We start from the raw sequence: 24,085 nt of genomic DNA on the forward strand, positions 1-24,085 counted from the left end.
CTTTATTGTTCTGAACACTGTGAATACCTTACTCTAAAAAGAGAAAATATTTCTTTGACAGGTATTAAATGTGTATCAAATTACACTATGTTTATCTTATTACGGTGGATTTCACTGTAATGCTGTACTTCGATGATTGTCAAAATCTTGAGCATGTCGACCAGGTTTCAACTCAAGATTCGTTTGGTTTCCGACATAATGTATGATTACCTATTTCACCATACTAGTCGATAAAACAGGCGTAATCTATTCGTGAAAAACGTCGTGGACAAAATCATTGATCAATAGATTTAAAATATATTCATCTCAAATGCTTAAAATGAAAAAAGTACAAAAAATAGAAAAGAAAAAAATGCCTTTTTTTAAAAAAAAAAAAGCTAGCAAATCAAATAACACACACATCAATTTTTTTTTTTTTTTTCTTCTCCTTCTTTTTAACAAAATCTGAAATAACAAATACTTACAAACCATTTTAAATAAGATGAGAATAAGATAGCTAAAAGGAGTGTTTATATTGGACTTCATGTATGGTAAATATTTTCTATAATGATAAACAAAGACAAATCCACAACAATGGAAATATTTGAAGATGTTATGTAATTTAAACATGTGGATTTAAAAAACTTAATTTATTTAATTTTTACTTAATTAAAAAAAACTTAATTTATCTAATTTTTATTTTGTATTTGATGTTTTCTTTTATTACATTGAATTTACTGGCAACATAACATCAGCTCAATGTTAAATAGATCCAAATTTTTACTAAATCAATCTACCCATGATGAATAATATGATAATCATGATGAATGTGGTTGGTTTTCATTGGTTTCAGATTGAGTAGTAGAGAAACAAATCTAAATGTCATTTTTTTTTTTTTTTTTTTTTTTTCCTGTGATGATTAGGATGGATAGATCAATTTTGTAAAAGTTTGGGTCTATTTAACATTCCCCTAATTGTATACTCAAATTGGAATTTTGATTTATTTGTTCATAATCAGAATTTGATCATATTTTCTGAAATTCAACCAATGGATTCACAACAAAATCATTCAAAATTCTTCAAACTAAAATGTTTAAAATGCATGCAATGACTAAAATCAGCAAGTTGGTTACAAAAAAGGAAATTTTTAGTTCCAAACACAACAAATAGAAGAAAAACATACTTATTTGTGAAAAGATGAAGAAAAACCATGTACTAATGCCAAAGATATGTATATCTACAACTGAAAGACTTTACTTTAAAAAAATGGCATGAATGCCTTTATCCAACAATTATCAACAACTTGTTCCAAGCATTTCTCAACATAATAATAATAATAATAATAATGCTTTTTCGAGATAGATAATCCACTGTACAGGTGAGTGAATATACTTGGAGTTGAAGATGTTAATGGTTTGCAAATTTCACCAAACATGCAGACAAAGTAGTAAGTCAAGTTTGACCCAATGTAGTCAGACTCAGAGCACTCACTCACTATTGCTCAGAGGATAATGCATGCACAAGCACCAGAAGAGGATTTGAATACAAATGCAAGCAAAACAGAAGAAGAAGAAGAAGAAGAAGAAGAAGAAGGGAAAAAAAATAAAAATAAAAATAAAAAGAAGAAAAAAGGTGCGGATTAGAAAAGCGCAGGTGGATTCTTCTTCACAAAGTCAGATATTCAAAGATAGAGAGAGATACGGAGAGAGATACGGAGAGACAGAAGAAGAAGGGGACTAGAGCAAAAAGAGACACGGAGCTGGGAAAGAATCGGCGGATGCGGGGATGGGGCACCCCACGGCCATGAGGTCAGGTGACGAAGAATGACGGAGAAGGCGACACCTCACCCGCCCTGATTCAGGTCAAAGAGCCGGCGAGCGCACGCCACGTAGCAAACTCAGCAAAGAACCTGGGATTCGATCCCGTGACTGGAAGGAACAGAAGGGGGAGTTCAAGGGCGGGGGGCGTGAAGCAGTGCAGAAGAGCGGCGTCGCGGCCGTGAATCCGAAGAGGGAGGAAGGGGAGGGAGGGTTAGAAGAAGAAGGAGAAGTAGAAGAGGGAAGAGAGGAGCGAGGGGGGGAGTCGTGCTGTGAAGGTGAATACCGGACGACGTCACCAGGCAGCATAACTTATTGTATGTTCCCTTGGGCCTGAGGAGGAGGCCAGGTTTGCCACTTTGCATGCCTGCCTGCGTTAGGAGGAGGCCCCGCTCCGACGTGAAGAAGAAGAAGAGGAAGATTGAGAAATGAGTGAGTAGTGCTGTACACACTCTGCCTGCCCATTGGAGCAGCAGGAGGCTGGCAGTGACATGCCCTGCTTGCACCCTCGAGCTACTACTCCTCTGTAGTAGTGCTGTGGTGTGTTGCTGTGATCACGGGGTTTGCAGTGTCGTCGTGCGCCATGCCCGGGGCTTGTGAGGGAAACGTGAGCGAAGGGTGTGCTTGCGGGAACGGTTCGGGTGAGAGCCTGGAGGGAGTTGCTAGAAGAGGAGGAGTCACCCAGTTTTGCTTTTGCTGCATTTCCGTTGCGCTGCGGGGATCTTCGCGCTCCAGCTGGCGGAGCGTGCGCGCGCGTTGTGAGCCGCTCGCGGATGAGTGAGTTTGTGTGAGGTGTTTTTTTTTTTTTTTTTTTTTTCGGGCGTGTGGTTGTATGCGGCGATGATGTTCATGTAGGATCATGAGTGCGACGGGTTAATTTGAGGCAAAGTAGGGGTTGCGTTTTGGAGTTGTAGGTGAAAGGGGTGGAATCGAAATGGGGTGCAGATAATTGGAGTGGTGAGTGAGTTCCGAAATGGGGTTGCCCTATGCGAATTGAATTGAAGGTTTGTAGGTTTCTCCCAAATTTTAGGTTTTCGGGTTTCCTGGTTTTCATATATATATATATATATATATATATATATGAAAACAGAGAGAGAGCGAGAGAGATTGCCGTGGATGTTAGATGGGGTCATTGTTAGTTTTTGGATTTTGAGTTCACCAGTCACTCGAGCTAGATTTCATTGTTTAGCACTCGTTTCAGGTATGGCTACTGGAGTGACTTATCAAGCTTGGAAATTAATTCGAACATCACTTTTTCGTGTATTTTTGGAATTAAGAGTTTTTTTTTTTTTTTTTTTTTTTTTTTTTTTTTTTGAACTTAAGAAGTCCAGGTCTTTTGGAATGAACAAATTCAATTCCTAGACATGGTTTGTGTTATTGGCTCAATTTTGGGATTCTGTTAACGAAGAACAGGTAGACATTTGGAAATTGTATCGAAAGTGGTAGTATTAGATTGAGAGGTACCCACACATAATCTCTTATGTTTAGTCCTCATGTAAGGTATGTCTCTAAGGGAGACTTCGTGTGCATAACACCATACAATGTTTGGTGGGCATGAAGCGGCAACGGTCCTCTTGTTTTTCATTTTGTTTAGGTTTGGGAGGTGGACAGCACTTGCTGATGACTAGGATTCCTGCACTGATCCTGTCTTCTTTCTTTTTTCGGTTTCGTGCACTCTTGGGTCTTTTTTGATAACTAAGATTTCATTTGGCTTAGATCGGCCTTTAATATCTCAAGGTTGGAAGTTGTATGGAACTGAAATCGTCTCTGGATTTCTAGGCATGCAGGAGACCAAGACATTATTGGCTAGATTTTTCGAAGTATATAGAGGGGTGACAACGCTCACTCTTGTGGAGGATAATTTCGGGATCACCGTAGATCCCTAGGGTTAGCGGAAGAGATGGATACATGCCATTGTGTCGAACCGCAATGGCCAGCAGACGACCTTCTTATGCGTTATCAATATGTGTCGGATTTTTTTATAGCCCTGGCATACTTTTCGATTCCGCTTGAGTTGATATATTTTGTTAAGAAATCTTCTATATTTCCATACCGATGGGTGCTTGTACAGTTTGGGGCTTTCATCGTCCTCTGTGGGTCTACACATCTTATCAACTTGTGGACTTTTAGTCCCCATACCCGCACGGTAGCTGTGGTGCTCACTGTAGCGAAGATTTTTACCGCGGTAGTGTCTTGCGCTACTGCCCTTATGCTTATCCATATCATTCCAGACCTGCTTAGTGCTAAAACTCGGGAGCTTTTTCTGAAGAACAAGGCAGCAGAGTTAGACAGGGAGATGGGGTTGATACGAACTCGAGAGGAGACTGGTCGTCATGTTCGCATGCTTACTCATGAGATTCGGAGTACACTTGACCGGCAGACTATTCTGAAGACAACACTGGCTGAGTTGGGAAAGGCACTTGACCTCGAGGAATGCACTTTGTGGATGCCAACCCGGCTTGGTCAGGACTTGTTGCTCACGCATTCACTGCGACAACTTGAACAAACGCATATTACAGTTCCTATACATCACCCAGTAGTAAAGCAAGTCTTTAGTAATCATCGAGCAATTATGATTACACCCAATAGCCCTGTTTGCTTAATCAGATCCCGCCAAGGAAAGTATTCAATGGGAGATTGCGTAGCTGTGCGGGTCCCACTTCTCCCTCTTAATAACTTCCATACTGATTGGCCTGAGAGCCACTCGAAGCGGGCATATGCGTTGATGGTCCTTATGCTACCTTGCGATAGTGCTCGTAGGTGGCACGTTCATCAATTACAGCTCGTGGAGACTGTGGCAGACCAGGTTTGGTGATTACTTTCTTTTTTAAAAAATGATTAGTTTCTTCTTCTTCTCCTTCTTTCTGTAGAGTCGCGTTTTCCTGAACTTTCCTACTGCTGGTCGAGGAATTTGTAGTAGTCAATGTGGATATGCTTGCGGTTCGTATTGGATGTCAGTTAGTATTTTAGTCTGTCTGGCAATTTCGAGAAGCTTATCTATTCTATACCGTCATAAGATTCTGACTAGTCTTCTTTATGCAGGTGGCTGTTGCTTTGTCACATGCTGCAATCCTGGAAGAGTCCATGAGAGCCCGCAGCCTTCTTGTGGAACAAAATGTGGCTTTGGACCTGGCAAGGCGTGAAGCTGAGACAGCCATACGTGCTCGGAATGATTTTCTAGCTGTAATGAACCACGAGATGCGTACACCCATGCATGCGATTATTGCCTTGTCTTCCCTTCTCCAGGAGACACGATTGACGCCCGAACAGCGTTCAATGGTGGATACTATTCTCAAAAGCAGCAACTTATTAGCGACTTTAATCAACGATGTACTTGATCTCTCTCGGCTCGAAGACGGAAGCTTGGAGTTAGAGACCCGGGTCTTTAACCTACCAATCGTTTTCAAAGAGGTTGCGCATGTTATCTTCAATCACTTCTGTTCAAAATCTATTGGCGCCGGCTTTCTTCATTATCATGTCATAGGGTGGAAACTACTAAATACTTATTGACTTCGTTGAAAGTTCGATTTATAGATTTTGAACAATATTTGGTAGGTATGGATAGCTGACTATCCTTAATGTGTTAATCAATTTGATGATTTTTTTGCAGGTTATGAAATTAGTTGCACCGATAACTTCAGTGAAAAAACTCAAATCTGAATTGACTTTGGATGGAGACCTACCAGAGTTTGTGGTGGGCGATGAAAAACGGCTCATGCAAACTGTTCTCAATGTTGTTGGGAATGCTGTGAAGTTCACGAAAGAGGGCAGCGTGACCATTCATGTTATTCTTGATAGGGATAGAACAGATTATCAAAGGTCTGAGCCTCATTCTCTCAGAGAACCTCTATCGCAAGTAGAGTCCCGCTCGCAAAGGGATCATCATCTTTCTTTGGGAGAGCAACATTGCTACATTAGAGTTGAGGTACAGAAATTTTGGAGTTAACTAACTGCACTTACTGTGACGTGCAAAAATCATAGCATTGCTGATGTAAGTGTCTATGATAGGCTACATCACAAGTTCTTTTGAAAGTTTCCTTGTCAAGTTAGATGCATGTTGATCCTTTGTTTTTGTCCTTAGTTTTGATGTCCAAAGTTTGTGCATGGCAGGTGGTCGACACTGGTGTGGGCCTGAATCCTTTGGATATTCCCAATCTTTTCAACAAATTTCTCCAGGCTGACTCTTCTCCTACTAGAAATTACGGAGGAACAGGCCTGGGCTTGGCAATCTGTAGGAGGTAACTCAATCGGTCACTATTACTTTTTGTTGCAGATGTCATGTTCTTCGTTGATGTTGTGACCATTTGTCCTGTGATTATCGATCCGACGACATGCAATCTGAAGAAGTGGATAAACTATTTCATTGTGCAGGTTCGTGTCCCTGATGGGCGGCGACATATGGGTTGAGAGTGAAGGCATTGGAAAGGGTACCACCGTCAATTTTAGTGTCAGACTAAGCCTACCTGAGAAACCAAATGAACAAGATAGGCAAATTACTCCCTCTCCTGCATCAGTACATCTGCGAACCGATTTTAGCGGTGTGAAGGTCCTTGTCACAGATGATAATGGGTATGTCTCTTGAGTTCTGATTGACTGATATCATTGTAGTTTTTATTAATGTGCTCGCATGTATCATCATTTGCATCGGCTCTTCTAAGGTGTCTCGATAGCCAATGTCTTTTGTTTGATGCGCTTGAGCTTTCTGTTACTTCATGTTAGGGTCCTGTATTGATTCGTTTATTGATTGTGCGGCTGCTTTTACATCTGTACTTGTGCCTAGACATTAACTTACTTCAATGTGATGTACAGGGTGAATCGGATGGTTACTCGGGGGTTACTTACGAGGCTTGGATGTGAGGTGACTGTTGTTAGCTCCGGCAGCGAATGCCTGCAAGTTATCTCTCAGCCTGGACAGAATTTCCAAGTGCTACTGCTAGATGTCTGCATGCCTGAAATGGATGGCTACGAAGTGGCTATTCGCATACAGCAAAAGTTTGCTCGGCATGAGCGGCCGTTAATGGTGGCTCTAACTGCAAATACTGACAAGCAAACGAGGGGAAAATGTCTCGATTTGGGGATGGATGGTGTCATCATGAAACCTATTTCGTTGGAGAAGATGCGAATGAATTTAACAGAGCTCTTGGAACGGGGCTCCTTGACACCAGAAACCCGGCGGAAAGCATAAAGAGAGTCTACGTTTCTGTTTTTTTTCTTTCGTTTTTTTCTTTTTTACATACTAGTTAGTTCTTTTTTGTCCAGCAGTTCTCTGTGGGGCTCTCTATCGCAGCTGTGGGGATTCTGTATGCTTCTTCCAATGTAAGGATTGCAGCACCCTTTCAAAGACTGCTAGTATTCTGGAGGTAGATTTTAAATGGATTGTTGAGCACTTGTGCAGGTTTTACTTAGATATGGGAAGTTTGTGCCGGTTTCAAGGGAGATTGACCATTAGAAGGCTATTCTCTATGAGTGGTCGAGAGGTTGTACTAGTTAAAGCAGTGTTTCATAAATATGTCAGCATGAGCACTTTTAGGATTGTCCGTCTGAGACTTACTTAAATGTAGACGTGGACTCTTGTATAATCGGGTGGTATTGTGCCAGGTTCTTCAAGTAATGACTTTCGGGATTTTCTGGTAAGTGCGAGGCTTACATGTCAAGGAGCTTGTAGCACTTCACCGTGATCTCTATTAGGTCTTCTCCACCTGTTGGAGACTAAATGTATCATAATTACTCTTGATTGGAGTTGGTAATTGGTAAGCTGAGTGACCGTTATGAATCGTCGCTCTTGTTTTCTCTTCTAACGTTATGGGGCAAACGAATATTGTTATGCTTTCAATTTTAGTTTTATACAGATCTTTTGTTCCTGATAATGATTGCTTTCAGTAATTCAGGAAATGCTGTGTCTTCATTCGTGGCATGCTTTTGTATGCCTTTCGGGTGAGCTTGCCAATGCCGCAGATCCATGAATGCCAAGAACAGTAGTCAGGAGAGGCGTGTTCAATTTTGAAGTCTTGTTCGTAAGTGTGAAAAACCGAACTGTCTTAGAGCAATCAGGTTTTCGGTATTGTTTAAGTAACTGTAATTGAATGGTTATTAGAATAATTGTGTATTGAATACATTCAATCAAAAGTGGTTTCACTATTTGTGGCATTAATCATTTTGTACTGTGATTCTCAGTTGTAACTAAGTAAATTTAATGTTGAGTCAAAGTTTGAGTTTGATTTATGAAATTTACTACACTTTTTTATCCACGTAGTTTTAAAGTTTTGTACTTATCACTAACAAGATAATGGTAAATTTAATTTAGTTTGAGAGTCATGTAGATCAATATTATTTAAAACTTAAATGTAAGATCTACTTTTTACATTGTACACTCTTATTCTAAAAATAAATGATTCTATCAACAAAAGATTTTTAATAAGTTAAAACGTTTTTTTATTTGTAATGAATTATTAGAGATATAATGATCCTTATTAATTAATTCCTTAAAAACTAATAATCTATAGTCTAGAGCAAATAATTAGAATTTTGGGATTCAATTTAATACTTAAATATATATCATCAATCTTTGATTTCTAATAATTTATTAATTTTTATTAAATAATAAAGAGTATTAAAAGAAGATGTGTGATTGGCTAGACCATGTAGCTACATGTGATTAGATGTTGCAAGGTCAGATGGCCAATAGGATTATGTGGCTGCAAAGACAAAGTGAGTAGCTTAGATTGTAAAATCTTGATAGGAATGGTTTCTATCTTGCTTTTAATAGACTACCTTTCATGATTGATAACCTTTCATAATTAATACTTTTTCTTGCAATGAATGATGTTAGTTAAAAGATTATTGTATGTATATTTTACTTAGTTTGGATAATATTGATGTGTAAAGTAATGAATTTAACTTACTTTCTAAATATAATCAACTTTTATTATAGTCAACCTTACAGAAGTTAATTTTGGATTGAAGCCAATTCATTTTGTCCATCTTAATCTCTACTACTAGAATTAACTTTAGATATTAAATTTTATTGTAAAATGCTAATAATTGTAAATATTGATCATATATAGTTAGTGTAAATATTTGTAACAATTATTAACATTTAGATATTTACAATTATTAACATTAACTTTAGATATTAAATTTTATTGTAAAATGCTAATATATATGATCAATATTTTTACAATATATATATACAGTGACAAACAAAACCGAGTACAAAATCTGAAGTGCCAACTTTCAAGAGCAATTACAGAAATTTCAATGATTGCTTTATAAATCTGAAAGTTACATGGAATAATACACACAGTCTTGTACACATGTACAAAGTTGCACATCAAATTGATAACTAAACATCCTTCTACAAAGTCAAATCAACAACTATGTCTTGTACTCAGTATTGTTCAAAGAAAATCTTCAAACTTCAATATTTAGTCCAATAACCTTTTGCTTCCAAAACAGCTGAAATCCTTCTTGGCATACTTTTGTATAGTTTCTCACAATCTTTTGCATCAAAACTAGGGTAAATACTACAAACATTCTCCCACAATTCTTGAACACCTCTTGGCCTTGGAGTGACTTGGCTTAAACGTTGTTTGAGAAGGGCCCAAAAATGTTCCATTGGATTCAAATCTGGAGATTGAGCTCGCCATCAAAGGAGCTGAAATGGCTGTGAAGAGAGCCAAAACTGAACACTTTTTGCCGTATGTTTGGGATCATTATCATGTTGAAAAACCACCTTAGTAGGATCTAAGTTGTAATTCTGTGTAGTACTTTGCAAGTAGGTTTCTAAAATTTTTTTGTACAAGTGTTGCTCCATTCTACCTTCAATTTGATACCAAACACCCGGTCCAAAAGCAGTCATAGAACCCCAAATCATAATTGAACCACCACCATGTTTGACAGTTTGACTAACATGTTTAGGTCCAGGTCGTTCTCCTTCTCTCAACCAACACCAAGACCTACCATCTGAGTTGATTAGGTTAATCTTTGTCTCATCACTAAAAATAACCCGTCTCCAATCATCAAGGGTCCAATTTTTGTATTTATGAGCAAAACTCAACCTTGCAAGAACATGTCTTTTGGCAAGTAGTGGCTTCTTTTATTGCACACAAGCACCCAAACCAGCTTCTCTCAAACCACGCCTCAAGGTGATGTCTGAGAAGTATTTACCTATTTTTTCTCGAAGTTGTTTTGCAGCTGTACTTGCCGTTTTGAGACAACCAGTAGTGACAAGGTGCACACCAAGTCGCTTCTCTTGCTCTCCTAAAACCTTTGGACGTCCTCCTCTTTGCTTTTCTATTTCACCACTAATCTCCCTTCTTAGATGAGCTACTGAAGACTGACTCATTCCAAGTGAGTCTGCAACTTTTCTTGTAGAAACACCACTCCTAAGGTGCACCAATGCTTGGTGGTTCAATAATTCATACAACCGAGGCATAGAGATACAATTGACAAATCAACTTTCACTATAGATAGTACACAACAAGAGCAACACAACAAACAAAAAATGCCGTCAAATCTTGCAACAAGGAGTGTACATTGAAATTTCGAAATTAAGCAAGAAGAAGCAACCAAAACTGAGTACGTACATCTGTGTGCTTCTACAACACTTTTCTCATAAATCCTACTTCAAATGATAATGAGATTTTTCATCCATGTAGAGGACTGGATGAATACACACAATAAAAAAGTAATTCTATCAATTGACTTATGTGTCAGTTGGAAGGATCAATGAACTATGAGTGTTCAGATTTTGTACTCGGTTTTGTTTGTCACTGTATATATAACGTATTAATAGGCCTTAAATATGAAAGGTAATGAATCTCTACCATTCAATAAAAATGCACCTTATATTGCTTTGACTTGACTTACTTACACACCCACTCTTAACTTTGGAGATGCCAATGACTTCATCAATCTTCAAGAGATTCTATATATTAAGTTCATTAATGGTCAGCTAGCCTTGCTTAGAGCTATCAAAGCTATTGTAGTTGACATCATGGGTAGAATTGATTTAAATCCTCATAAGACTACTACTCAGTTTAAGAGTGGCATCATAAACCAATTGGTTTTAGATAAAATTTGGTAAGCATGTTTTAAGTAAGTTTATAAATAAATGAATAGATTTTAGAAGCAAGAAGTGCCATAGTTTGTTGGCAACAAAGCTTTAAAAAATAAGAATAGATTGGATTTCAACCTTATAAGATTAAGTTTTTAGCCTTTGGACATCAAATGGTGGCTAAGAACTTGTGGAAATAGGAAGGATGATGAAGTTGTGGGATTGCACCTAGAATATCTTGGCTTCAAATCTCACCATTGGTAGAGAGGGAATGAGAGGAAGTATATTATCTAAAATCCTCATTTAATTCATTGATAATGAGCAAAAGGTTGGCTTTGCAATGCTTGCATTAGAAAATTATATTGGATGTTTTGTCATCTATGGGCAATAGCAATGTATTTTTCTTAATATTAGCATAATGTACATTGCCCATGTCTTTTATATATTCATCTTCTTAATAGATTGATATGTACCTTTCTTAGAATATAAATTTGCAATTAATATTGTGTATTAAGACATGGCCAAACTAAGGTGGATCAATTGGATGGATATAAAGATCATAATATACCTTGAAGTCACATCTACCTAAAACTACAACTTAGATACCAATATAACAATTTTTAAAAAAGTTGCAAAGAAAACTAGTCCAATGATTGAAATGTTTAGAAATACATAAGAGCAAATTTATACATTATGCTAATATTAAGAAAAAAGATTGTATAATAGAGTAAAAAGAACAACTATAATTAAAAAATTACAAATATAAATATAAAGAAGATATATCTATATATATATATATATATATATATATTTCTTCTATTAATGCAAATACATAATGTTAATCTAAAATAAAAGAAAAATTATACTTAATCAATTTTAATATATTTAGAATGTTAGCAAGATTGAGGCATTTTATTGTATATAAAACTTAAGGTATAATTGCTTTTGCCAAGAGTTTGGTGTATCATGCAAAATTAAAGAATGTTACAAACATAATATCACATTGAAATTGAGAAGGTGATAAAAACAAACAATTAAATTAGAGAAACATTCCATATATTATATAGTGGCAAATATGATAATAAAAGCTACAGTAAGGAATAAACATCCTTATTTAATATGATTGATAGTGCTGAATAGATTTGATAATTTGCAAAGTGAATGTTAAATGATGATAACATTTGTTGTTTATGCCTAAAAAACAATGACTTGATTAAATATTAATCAAATTTAGAATGATTAGAAAAAAGTGGTAGTTAATTTAAATATTAATTAGGGCAATGAAGAGATTATATGGTTTTTATGTAGTGATTACAAAGTACTTATATAATAATTATGTAGAGGATATATTAACCTAAAAAAAAATAGAATTTACATCTTTAATTTTTTAATCTTTTTTATGTAATGTTAAGTAAATAACTAACCTAAAAATATCCTTTATTTCAATATTCTTAGTATAAGTAATTTCAACGCTTCTTTTTCAATTACTTCTTGTATGTTTCAATAAATATACTACTTAATTAATTTATTTTTTAAGTACATTTTTAAGATTTCTAATTTTTTATTATTGATAAAAAATCATATGAAATAATTTTATTATTTATAAAATTTTAGTATGAATTTTAATATAGATTTTATTTGTTTTTTTGTACAAATATCAGTGTTGAATTATCCTATTATTTTCAATCATCAAATAAGTTCACAAGAGCTGCATTATAGTATTTGAAGTTTGTATCTAGGTTTTTAAGTTGATGTTTATTAAAACAAAATCGACTGTATACAAAGAACAAACATAAGTATCATTTACAAAAATGATTTCGAAGTACTAAACAAGTTAAGCACAGAGACACAAAAACTATTTAACCTCACAATCAAGAGAACAAATTTGTATGGGCAATTTAATTTTAAATTAATTTAAAAAGTACTCAGTTATGAAGAATAGATCTATAAATTCAACGATAAGTTTTTTCATAAAATTTGAGATTAAAATAACCTAGAACAATGCAGGGAATACAGATATTCACACATACTTACAACAATGAATGAAAACAAGTCCTGTGTGTATGTTTTTCCATTTGAAACATTTCAAACCAGCTAAGATAATACGCAGACGGCACAGCAGGGTTGTTTTTTAGAAACTCTAAGAGAACAAAATAAATCGGTAGTTATCGAACTCCATCAAAGAGTTGTCTAGGACAAGCTGTTCAGTATGGTAGATCAAAACACATGCATCCTTGTTTCCAGCCAGTAGATATCCTAATTTAATAGCTGGTGAGCTATTCGTCAAGAAATTGCTGAAAGAAACAATTCACTCGCAGTGACGACGCAAAAGCTACACATAATGAAGCTTCTAGAGCACAAAAAAATTATCGTATATTATAGAAAACACTTCTGACAAAGGATCCATCTGGAGGGACCTTGGAAAAGACCCGTTGCTAATTATTAATTATCATTAGGATCTGTAACAAAGATTGACCTCGTGTAAAATAGTGTGTTCGGTTGGCCTGCAAGGCATCAGCTCGGAACAAGTTACACTAGCGGGACATTGCAATGGCCTGAAGTGAAGGTCTAAACAAGAGTGTACCTGCCTACAAATATTTGGGCCTCCTCATTGTGATGAATGTAAGTAAAGTCTATTTTCTGACCAGGGGCCAAAGCTTTGGTGTGAGAAGGGAAGGTATATGAATTGCCATTGGTTTGCTGGGGCGTCAACCCCCACAGAGGGCCATATAACCTGTGAATGACAACAGTGAGGCTGCTCACAGTGTGCCTGGATGAGTTTTCCAACGACCCTACATACTTGAAGTAGCGCTGTCCTCCGTAGCTCCATTCCTCCTGCAGCTTCTGCACGACTCGAACTGGTGGGAATGCCAAATGTGGAGCATGGGAGCCCCCATGAAATATCTTGCTTTGTTGTGTGGCAGAGCGTACTGCAGAAACTGCAGATTGATTCAATTCTGAACGATGTTGCACCCAGAATACCCAACAGATCAAGATGACATCCTCTCGTCAGATTCAGCACAAATAAATGTAGTTTAAAGCTGAACGTGATTTCGGTAATGAATCCCTCGAAGTGTACAGAGGGATAGCTAGTCCAACCAAGAATGGACATATCTGAGTGAGAAAAGTAGACCTGCGTATTGAGTACTCCCGCCAGCTTGCAGCCGAGCAAGTACCCCTACCAAGGGGGCTGTATTGTAGATCGCCGGCTCAGTCATGAGATATGCATCTCTTTGATCGATGAAGTTATCATTCTGGTCGGGACCGCCAACAACCGCACCCACGAGAAGGTTGGGATTGGGCGTTTGGGCGTTGTACCAATTGGCATAGCCATCCTTGCAACCAATGAATCCGGAATTCTTGTTGAAGGCTACCATGGAAGAAGCTCTGTGGTGCACTCTTTGAGGGTAGTTCTCGCCGAAACCGACAAGATAACTTATTCTCCTGTTGTTGTTACCCAGAATGTAATCCACCTACACCAGAGAACCATGTCCAATCGATTTACACAAGTAAAGAGGCAGAATCAAATACATTGGCCATGAGAACATGAGGTACAGACTTTTCAAACAAGTTTGAGTGAAAAGAAAATTTAGGACTTTCAAGGAGCAAATAGAGCAACATATGTTTCATCCAGCATGTCCCGCCCACCTGCGCGTTTCCTGCAGCAAGAAGCTCAGCATTATCAACAGGAGATGAGCAATGCGACAGTTGCTGGCCTGATGAAGAGTAATAATCATGTCCGACGGTTAACAGGAAGGCAGCGGTGGTGACATACTGCATCGGATTCCAGTAGAATATCCAGTACATGCCACCTGCATAGTGGAATTTGTTACATTAGCGACATCCAATCCAGCATCCAACAATTCCTGCTCGCATGATGCACATAGCTGGTAGATACATGTATACAGGATTTTATACAAGGATACATTGACTCTTCTGCTAAAATTTATTCTAATAGTAAAAATTTAAATTATTCACATAATTAAAGCAAGTAGCTCTGAAGACTGAAGAGTGTTACCAGGCGTTTTTGGCATCTGCAGACCATGGTTCTTGTGGATGGCGGCACACAGATAATACTCAGCTTTTTCTTGGTAGCGTTGAAATGGTGAGGTGTAATCTCCGGCTTTTCCATTGAGAAGCAGCTGGAACATATATTCACTTTCGCTCAGTTAGTACTCACTTGTACAGTTAAACTAACATGATTTTGGCTGTAACGAAAGGGAGGGAATCAACATACACCGAGTGAACAATGACGCAATATAGGATATTACAACTTCTCACATCTGAGGTCTCGAGATGTTCTACAAATAGAATGTCAACATGCATTCCGGCCGGAAAATAGTTTAAATTTTAAATATAAAAATGAGCAATTGGTTTTAGACACATGCATGGAAGCAGGAATACCTTCGTGACTTTGAGCTGAACTCCGGCATACTTGTTATCCCAGCTGAATTGATCCATGCCCCACCCCGTGCCACCCAGTAGATCCGCGTTATCAGCAACATACTTCAAATAACCATCTTCTCTAGAAGCCTCATGCAGCCACACTGCAGCCCAAAGCAACTCATCCTGCGGATTTAAATGAGTCTCAAACAGTGAGTGAACGGGCACCCTTGCTACAGAAGTCATAATACAACTAGAACACAACCAGTCTCAAGGAGTTTAAAGAGTTGAGGATGTTCGGAAGTCAAGACAGATTGGTACTCTTAATTATAAGCTATATTCTAGAAGAGAGATTATAGAGTTCGACATACATCATATCCACTTGTTGATTGATAATACTTCTTCGCTTGAGGTATACTGCTGTCGTACTTGCCACGATATGTGTCGGCAAAAGTAAACAGCTGCGAAGACGAAATGTGTTTAAAGATAGATCCCTTTCGATATAAGGCATTACACAAATCTTCACAACATTAACTTAAAACACAAGTTATTGAGCGAGGCAAGAACGTATGAGGAGAAGTAGGAACGATTTTTTCTAAATGTAAAAACAATTTTCAAGAACTTTCAAATGAAAAGCACCAAATTCAAGTCCATGAATGCATATCAAGCTGACTGGGATCTGATTAGAAACTGAGACATAATGACAATGCTGTTCATGCCATCCGGGTGGTCATACTTGTCGAGCATGCAAAAGGAGCTCGTCGGAGTACGAGGGATTACTGCTTCGAAACGCCAACGATGCAGCTGCCATAGCTGCAGCCGTTTCACCGGCCAGATCCGATCCTGGCCTCTGTGGAGTGATTGCGTAGGCCGTGCGGCTTGTGGTCATGTCTTCCGGCCTCTGCCAGCACAGATGATCGGAATCTCCATCCCCCACCTATATGATCCAGGGAATTTTTTTCTCATGGGAACGTGTCGCAAACACTATTGTTTAAGTCGCATTTCCTATGAAATGCTTTATAAGCGTGCAAGGCAATACTTCCACATGCAGGCATTCAGTGAAAATTATCTGCAGCTATCAAAAAGGATGTCATGTTAAGTACCTCTCCATAAAGGAAATTGGGACTTGGATGAGCTGCCAACACCAAAACAATTCATTAGTACGAAATTTAAAAGAAAAAGTCTAAAAATTCTTTCAAACTGTGTCATCAACCATGCTGTTACTTAAATTTCAGAGGATTTTTACCTTTGATGAGATAGTCAGTCCCCCACTTTATAGCGTCCAAGGAGTACTGCAACTGTCCTTGAGACTGCAACTGTGATCCGTACTCAAGAACACTCCACGACAGCATGGTAACAGTGAATGCCAGAGGCAAGCCAAACTTGACATTGTCACCAGCATCGTAATAACCACCAACCAGATCCACCTACATTACAAGTACAAATAATCGTAAAGCAAATGAACCAATGACTATATCCTACATATATCATATTTAATTGTCAGCTGGCGAGCATGTCTACATCCTCTTCACAACTTTTTCTATGCTTAAGATAAAACAGTCACCCATCTAGAACGCGAAACGAAGGTCTTACTCCTGCGGAGCTTCCATCTGAGAGGCCGGAATCTCCTCGCCAGTTCACTCTCTGATTGGCAGGCAGCTTGCCGGACCGCTGAGCTTCCAGGAACAGAAAACTTTTGTGCAGTGCGTCACCATAGTCGAAGTTTGCCGCGCTCACAAATGAACGCGTTGTCAGGACTATGCTGAGGAACGCCCATTGCAATTCATAATTCAGAGATGTCGACGCCATCTCCGCCGCCCTCATGAAGGTGCTCTGAGAAGTACTGACGCTCAAAATACGGCACCTTCTTCTGTCCACGAAGGTGATGAGAAGCAACTGTCTGTCACCTTCATATGTTGCTGGCCACCCGGGCGCAACAGCGCTTCCGCATGACCAACTTTCTCATGGAAAATTGAAGAAGCAAATAACTAGGGGTCCAGACCTACTCTTACACAGCAATGCAGCTGCAATGAAACGGGTGACAAAGAAAAAAATTAGGATTAATAGGAGAATAAGAAGCTCCAAAAATGTACAATGCAGCTTGGTGGACGACCATGTTCTGATCAACTGGGAACAAACACAAGCACAAGAGGACAATATGCAAATTTTGTAGTCTCAAAAAAGAGTTTTATGGTTTCTATAAAGTCTCGTAATCTATTTTTTTTGGAGGGACAATGTGGACTGAAGAGATGGAGGAGCAACTCAATGACGCACTCTCAAGCCTACAGGCATATCCACAAAACTTTTCTCGCAGCAATGCTACCTAACGAGGAATAGTCAGGAGAAGCCAAAGTCGAGGGAAAGAGGGTAGGCCAGGCAGTCTACAATGGAAGGGGGAACAAGCAGAGTAGATGGCGTAACGGCAACTGGCATGGAGCACGCGCAGCTGGTAACTAACTACTCGAGGAAGTGGGTCACCGAGTATGACCCCTCACTTAGGATTTCACTTGGCCTAATCTGTACTGCAATAGTAAAAACATGAGAGAGCAAAAGACAGTAATACGAATTACCAGTTCGACAACCTTCATGGGAATAAACATCAGCAACACCAACCAAAGCCTACGAAACATTGTGTTTGTAAGGTTCAAGAATCTGCTGTGAAGCTTACGATCTATTAAGTAAACATCCATCAATGGCCCCTCCCTGCAATACTACCACAATGTCCTATGAGCATTCAGTTTCGAGCTGCTGGAGCATTGCACTGAGCTGCTGCCATAAATTACACAGCACGCGCTCTCAATCACCCGTATTGAAGGCCACATCCTCAACTCAATGATAAGAAGTTAAACGATTGATGAACGTCTCGATTTACTACACCTTAAGCAACAATGCCACCACCTTGGTCGCGATTCTCCCAATCTCGCCTGGCTCCTCTGACTTACAATGCGTGTGTCAACTTGACGCAGAGTCTTGCAGAAGTAGCTGGTGAAACGAACAGGACCGACAATCACAAAACTAATGAGACAACAGACCTGCGGCGCATCACAATGTTACACCCTACAAACAGACTGGAGCAATTGAGCGCTACGGTGATTCCTGCACTTACTACGCAAGAATGAAAAGGCAGGTGATCGCGGCATTGAATCCTGGCTTTACCTCACCATAACTCTGGTCCCTGTCTTAGAACATGTGAGTGCATTATCAGCAGCAGCAGAGAGAGAAGAGTGCCGCGGCATTCAGTCAAGCCGCCATTGCTCCAGGAACTACCCCACCATGCACAACCCCCTCCCCGCGCTAGGCTGAACTGGGCCGGGCAGAGCCGGGCATGTGCGGCCGTTAACGGCCCCCGACACTACTGACGGAATCCGCGAGGGTGACGAGACCCTGGCCTCTCTCTTTCAGGCTCGTGAGAGTTGACGTGGCACGCCGCATTTGTACACGAGCTTTGATGCGCCGATGAACTCGGGGGGGGGGGAGGATGGATGGATGAAGATACGCGAAATCTGGAACATGCAGAAGTGGCAGGAGTAGTGATTTGAGGAGGGCATGGCGAACTGGTTATTTAAAATAAATTTGGTTGTATTCAAAAACTTCATTTCTTAAAATTAAAAAATTAAAAACACATGATAAAAGTCTTATAGAACATAGTTTTATAATGTATTAAACAATTATTTTAATATATTTGGTATTTATGTGATTCGGCATGTTGATCTGAAATAGTTTATTTAGTAAAATAAATAATAGTACTTAAAAAAGAATTTAATAAATGTTTAAGAAATTATAAATTATTTTCTTATTTTCTTAATCACTATTTATACAGCTTTATAAACAGTGATTATTTTCTTAAGATTTAATTTTACTTAATCACTATTTATACAGCTTTATAAACAGTGATTATTTTCTTAAGATTTAATTTGACTTAATCACTATTTATAAAGCTAAATTTAAGAAACATTCAAAATAGATCTATAACTACAAAAATTCAATATAAATAACACTACATATATAATAAGATTGGTCTAAATAATTTTTTAACCATACTTGGTACCTCAAAAACCAATTCATTAAATACTTCATATAAAATTACATAAAATTAGACAAGTCTTTGATAATTTTAATTTTATGTGATTTTACATAATTATCAATATTATACTAATTTTTAACCTTACTTTGATTACATAGAAATATGCAATAGTTGTAGTACCATAATATTGAAAGATATCTTGGTGCTTTTTATAATGGCATTCTAAATGTGTGATTTGAAAATATTTAAAATTTACTCAATTATAATCAAGTTATTAATTATTATTATTTTTATTACTTTAGCATATGTAAAAAAATACTATTGATGGTTCAAAAGACATATAACTATTAATTGGATTCATATCTTTACTTAATGTTAATCAAGAGAAGTTGGGACATGAATATAATCATATATATTAAATCTTGTAAAAAAAATTGTTATATATTTAGTATATTATAAAGTCATAGATTTATTTATTTTATTACATTCAACCATCAAATCTAAACAATTGTTTCTACTTTCAATAGATCCTTTGTTGGTCATTTCAAAGGCACTTGCTAAAAATCTTTTAGTAGCATTTAGAATTGTATATTAATAATAATAATAAAATTATTAACATATAATGCTAACATGAAATTTTTTGATACATTAGCTCTCTCTCTCTCTCTCTCTCTCTCTCTCTCTCTTTATATATATATATATATATATATATACATATCTAGATAGATAGAATAGAATTTAGTTCATTACAACAAAAATTATTTTTAATAAGATAATTGTTAAAATTTTCATATCACATATATAATGCTTGATATATATATATATATATATATATCTAACTTTCAAATTTTGTGTAGAAAATAAGGATGAATAAAATTCTTTGATTGAGCCATTGTCATGGATATATATATTTACCTCAATAGTTACTTATATGATTAAGTAGAAGTAGGTAAAATAGAATAATTTCATAAAGTCTTCTAGAGAAGCTTCTTAGAAGCTTTATAGACATGGTTTTGACTTTAGATATGTTCGTAGGTTAGAAACTTGGCCAAAAAGCTAACCATGTATTAGTAGCTTGTGGAACAAGTTACCTCCGTGTAATAGCTTGTGGAACAAGCCAACTATGTGGCGCATATATAGATAACTTGCCTTGCAAGATAAGACATGTAGCTAGTAAAGTCAACACATATTGGAGGTCCTATAGGACATCGCTACATAGCTCTTAGTTAGATAGTATATATGGAGGCAAGAGTGAAGCCTTCTTCACTCTTGTCAACGTCTTTCTAGTCTTAGTCTTGTTTCAAGACTTTCTAGTTTTTTTTTTTTTTTTTTTTTTTTTTTTTTGCAATAGCCAATTCTAATTAATATTACATCACCTTTTGAGTGACTTTCTAGTTTTCTTTAGTTATAGAAGAATATATTGAAGATTTTCTTTTTTCGTAATTTATGTCCTTGATAGTTTGACAAGAGTGCTAACATATTGTTTCTGACTTGTTCTAGAAGTGAGTGGATTACCCCACTTCTATTATTGTATTTTGAAGGTTATGGACTACCTACCTTTAAACAAAAAATCTTATTTTCTAATACTGATATTTTTCTTAAAGAGAGTGGATTACCTCTCTTTGTGGGATTTGTTTTTAGAGGTTGCAAATTACCCTCCTCTAATTTAACTTTTGAATTCATTTGAGTTGTCTATGGAAGAAAAGATTATGGATGCTACTCTCAATTGAAGTGAGAATAGATTTGCAACTATAATAGATCTTCATGAGCTTGTCAACACTCTAGGAGTAAAAATCTCATGTATTTCTAACGAGAATCATGAAAGTACTATACCTAAGCCTATGAAAGAAGTTCAGAGTTTGCAGCAAGAAGTTGTGCAGTTGAAAGAAGCAACTACATCAACGTCAAAACCAAATCCAAGGAGTTTTGCTTCTACAAGTATGACATGGACAAGGATTAGTATGCCTGAGAAGTTTGATGGAACAAGATCAAAATTTAGAGGATTTTTGCAACAAGTCAAGCTTTATCTAAGGTTACATCCTTTCCAATATCCTGATGAATTTACCCAAGTCAGATTTATAGGCACGCTACTATCAGAAAGTGCTCTCTCTTGGTTTGCTCCTTTAATGGAAAAAGATTCACAACTATTTTATGATTTGAATTCATTTGTAGAAGTGTTTATGGCCACATTCAGAGAAAGTGATCGAGAACAAGTAGAAGAGACCAAACTTTTATCCTTACAGCAAGGATCACGATCAGCTACTACATATGCTGCCAAATTCTAAAATCTTGCTTGCGACGTGGACTAGAATGATAAAGCACTTAACAACCAATTGCGATATGGATTGAAGGATAGCATCAAAGATTTATTATTGACAATACCAAAAGTAGAATCTTTCGAACAATTTATTACTCAAGCCATTACATTTGACAATCATTTATTTGAAAAGTGTCAAGAATAAAGATTTGGTTGGAGAGGAAGAAGTCAAGTAATGGCGATACCTCCCAAGTTTTTTGAAACATATTCGTCAAAGCCAGAACCAATGCAAATTGATATGATACATTTTAAACCTCTCACAAATCAGGAAAAAACTCGACGTCGCTAAAAAGAATTATGTTTATATTATGGAGAAGCTAAGCACACTCCTTAATATTATCCAAAGAAAAAACACAATTACAAAATGAGGAGCACAATTACCAAAGAAGATAATGTGTCGAAAAACGAGTTTTTTTAGCTACAAGAGGGACCGTGCAGTTGGAATCATGTGCAACAACTAGTAAAGGTCCTATCCTCTCCTCAGACTCCTCACCTTATTTTATAATAGAAGTATATTTAGGACCTAATAATCACAAAATCTTTGCTTTATTAGATTCAAGAGCCTCAGCATGTTTTATAAATGAAGATTTTGCCTAAAATCAAAAAATACCTTTAGTAAAGAAAGTTAAATCCGTACATGTAGAAGTCATAGATGGTCATTTGTTGTCTTCAAGAAATGTAATCCATGAAACTATTCCTTTAGATATAGCAATTAAAGATCATAACAACGTAGTAGTATTTAATGTAATAAAATCTCCCTCTAATCTGGTTATTTTAGGTTTATCATGATTAGAAAAATATAACCCTCAAATAGATTGGATTTCTCGTAACCTTAATTTTTTTAATAGTATTATCCAAGATTGTATTAGTGAAGTAGAAGTATGTAAGTTCAGTATGCTTAAACCTTTATTAGTAATTGCAAAAGCTTTCATGCATGTTGCAAAAAAAAGATCATCTTTTGTTATATATGCTATATCCATTTCCAATGGTAAAACAACGTTGAGTGGTATTCCTAAGCAATATTAAGAATTCTAAGATATTTTTGAAAAGAAGAATGTAAATATTCTCTCCGAGCATCGATCTTATGATTATTCAATTGATCTGCAAGAAGGAGCTCAACTACCATTTGGACCAATCTATAGCTTATCGCAAAATGAGTTGGTTGCATTAAAGGAATACATTCATGAGAATTTGGCAAAGAACTCTATACGCCATTCTAAATGTCTAGTTAAGGCTCCTATCTTATTTGTGAAGAAGAAAGACGGATCTTTGCAAATAAGTGTGGATTATCGAGGACTAAACAAGATCACCATCAAAAATAGGTATCCTTTGCCTTTAATTTCAGGACTTCTAGACCAACTCAATCAAGCAAAGATCTATACCAAAATAGATCTACGAGAAGCTTACAACTTAGTTTGTATCAAAGAAGGAGATAAATAGAAGACTGCTTTTCAAACTAGGTACTGACATTTTGAATATAATGTCATACCTTTTGGCCTCACGAATGCATCGACTGCTTTTCAACATTTTACGAATGATGTTTTTTGTGAGTTTTTAGATGATTTTGTTGTTTGCTATTTAGACGACATTCTAATCTATTCTAAGAATACAGAAGAATATGAGCTTTATATTCATTGTGTGTTACAAAAACTTAGAGATGCAGGATAATATGCTAAGTTAAAAAAGTGTGTATTCCATACTACTCAAGTTGACTTTTTAGGGTACATCATTTCCAACGAAGGCCTTATGATGGATCCCAAGAAGGTTCAACCTATCATAGATTAGAAGATTCCAAGAATAGTACGAGATGTGCAATGTTTTTTGGACTTTGCTAATTACTATCGAATCTTCATCAAGAATTTTTCTCAAGTTGCAGCTCCACTTACACGTTTGACTTGTAAAGACAAACTTGAGTGGAATAGAGAAGAAGAAGCATCATTTGATACTTTAAAGAAAGAATTTATTTCTACACTAATTTCATATTGCGTTGACTTTTTCAAGGTATTTTTTATGGAAACAGACGCATCAAATTTTGCTATAGGTGTCATGTTGTCATAGATGGAAACAGATGACAAACTCCACCTAATAGCTTTCCATTCGAGGAAATTATCAGTAGTCAAGATTAATTATGAGATCCATGACAAAGAGCTCCTTGCAATTGTGGATTCATTTCAAGAATGGCATCATTATCTAAAAGGCACCTCAAGTCTAGTTACAATGTATATAGATCATAAGAACCTTGAGTACTTCATGTCAGTACGTCCCTTGAATCGTAGTCAAGCTCGTTGGAGCATGTCTTTATTTAGGTTCAATTTCAAGATCATTTATTGACTCAAAAAATAACAAGGTCTATTGGATGCTCTTTTTAGACGTTCTTATCTTGTACCAAAAGAAGGAGATGCATCTTTTGATCAACAAAGATCAATTCTCTTGAAGCTCGAGCATTTTCATCTTCGAGCTATAAAATCAACATTGACTATTGATTCAATATTTGTGAAGCAAATTCAATC

The 24,085-nt window shown here is 36.8% G+C and overlaps 2 protein-coding genes across 10 annotated transcripts; one reads left to right on the forward strand and one right to left on the reverse strand.

Moving 5' to 3' along the window:
* Positions 1-1,967: 1,967 nt before the first annotated feature.
* LOC112290544 (ethylene receptor 1) lies at positions 1,968-7,594 on the forward strand. Of its 4 annotated transcripts, none has more exons than XM_024536905.3 (7): positions 1,968-2,573; positions 3,576-4,602; positions 4,839-5,207; positions 5,407-5,721; positions 5,907-6,034; positions 6,168-6,365; positions 6,606-7,594. In XM_024536905.3, the coding sequence occupies exons 2-7, from the start codon at positions 3,697-3,699 to the stop codon at positions 6,979-6,981; spliced, it is 2,292 nt and encodes a 763-aa protein (XP_024392673.1). In that variant the 5' UTR covers positions 1,968-2,573; positions 3,576-3,696; the 3' UTR covers positions 6,982-7,594. The 4 variants fall into 4 exon arrangements, with proteins under 4 accessions (XP_024392673.1, XP_090111263.1, XP_090111261.1 ...); XM_090255137.1 differs by having other exon boundaries at positions 2,020-2,228; XM_090255135.1 differs by having other exon boundaries at positions 2,022-2,573; positions 3,584-4,602.
* Positions 7,595-13,195: 5,601 nt separating this feature from the next.
* On the reverse strand, positions 13,196-18,541 carry LOC112290261 (endoglucanase 6). 6 transcript variants are annotated; one of them, XM_090255138.1, is made up of 12 exons: positions 18,391-18,541; positions 18,112-18,216; positions 16,828-17,258; positions 16,481-16,661; positions 16,338-16,369; positions 15,971-16,171; positions 15,606-15,695; positions 15,256-15,420; positions 14,870-14,993; positions 14,500-14,663; positions 13,985-14,324; positions 13,196-13,808 (listed from the first exon to the last, which is right to left on the reverse strand). In XM_090255138.1, exons 3-12 carry the CDS (start codon positions 17,056-17,058, stop codon positions 13,420-13,422), a joined length of 1,917 nt encoding a protein of 638 aa, XP_090111264.1. In that variant the 5' UTR covers positions 17,059-17,258; positions 18,112-18,216; positions 18,391-18,541; the 3' UTR covers positions 13,196-13,419. The 6 variants fall into 6 exon arrangements, with proteins under 6 accessions (XP_090111264.1, XP_090111266.1, XP_090111268.1 ...); XM_090255140.1 differs by having other exon boundaries at positions 18,341-18,525; XM_090255142.1 differs by having other exon boundaries at positions 13,196-13,781; positions 18,112-18,531.
* Positions 18,542-24,085: the final 5,544 nt, after the last annotated feature.

Source organism: Physcomitrium patens, chromosome 13 (genome assembly GCF_059467195.1).
Source record: "Physcomitrium patens ecotype Gransden chromosome 13, ASM5946719v1, whole genome shotgun sequence".
Lineage (NCBI taxonomy): Eukaryota > Viridiplantae > Streptophyta > Bryopsida > Funariales > Funariaceae > Physcomitrium > Physcomitrium patens.

Coding starts and splice junctions, on each gene's coding strand:
- LOC112290544 (XM_024536905.3), top strand. CDS start 3,697: ATGGATACATGCCATTGTGTCGAACCGCAATGGCCAGCAGACGACCTT. Junction 5,208..5,406: donor TACCAATCGTTTTCAAAGAG/GTTGCGCATGTT, acceptor ATTTTTTTGCAG/GTTATGAAATTAGTTGCACC. Junction 6,035..6,167: donor GGCTTGGCAATCTGTAGGAG/GTAACTCAATCG, acceptor TTCATTGTGCAG/GTTCGTGTCCCTGATGGGCG.
- LOC112290261 (XM_090255138.1), bottom strand. CDS start 17,058: ATGAGGGCGGCGGAGATGGCGTCGACATCTCTGAATTATGAATTGCAA. Junction 15,696..15,970: donor TCCTTTTGCATGCTCGACAA/GTATGACCACCC, acceptor TCGTCTTCGCAG/CTGTTTACTTTTGCCGACAC. Junction 15,421..15,605: donor AATCAACAAGTGGATATGAT/GTATGTCGAACT, acceptor TTAAATCCGCAG/GATGAGTTGCTTTGGGCTGC.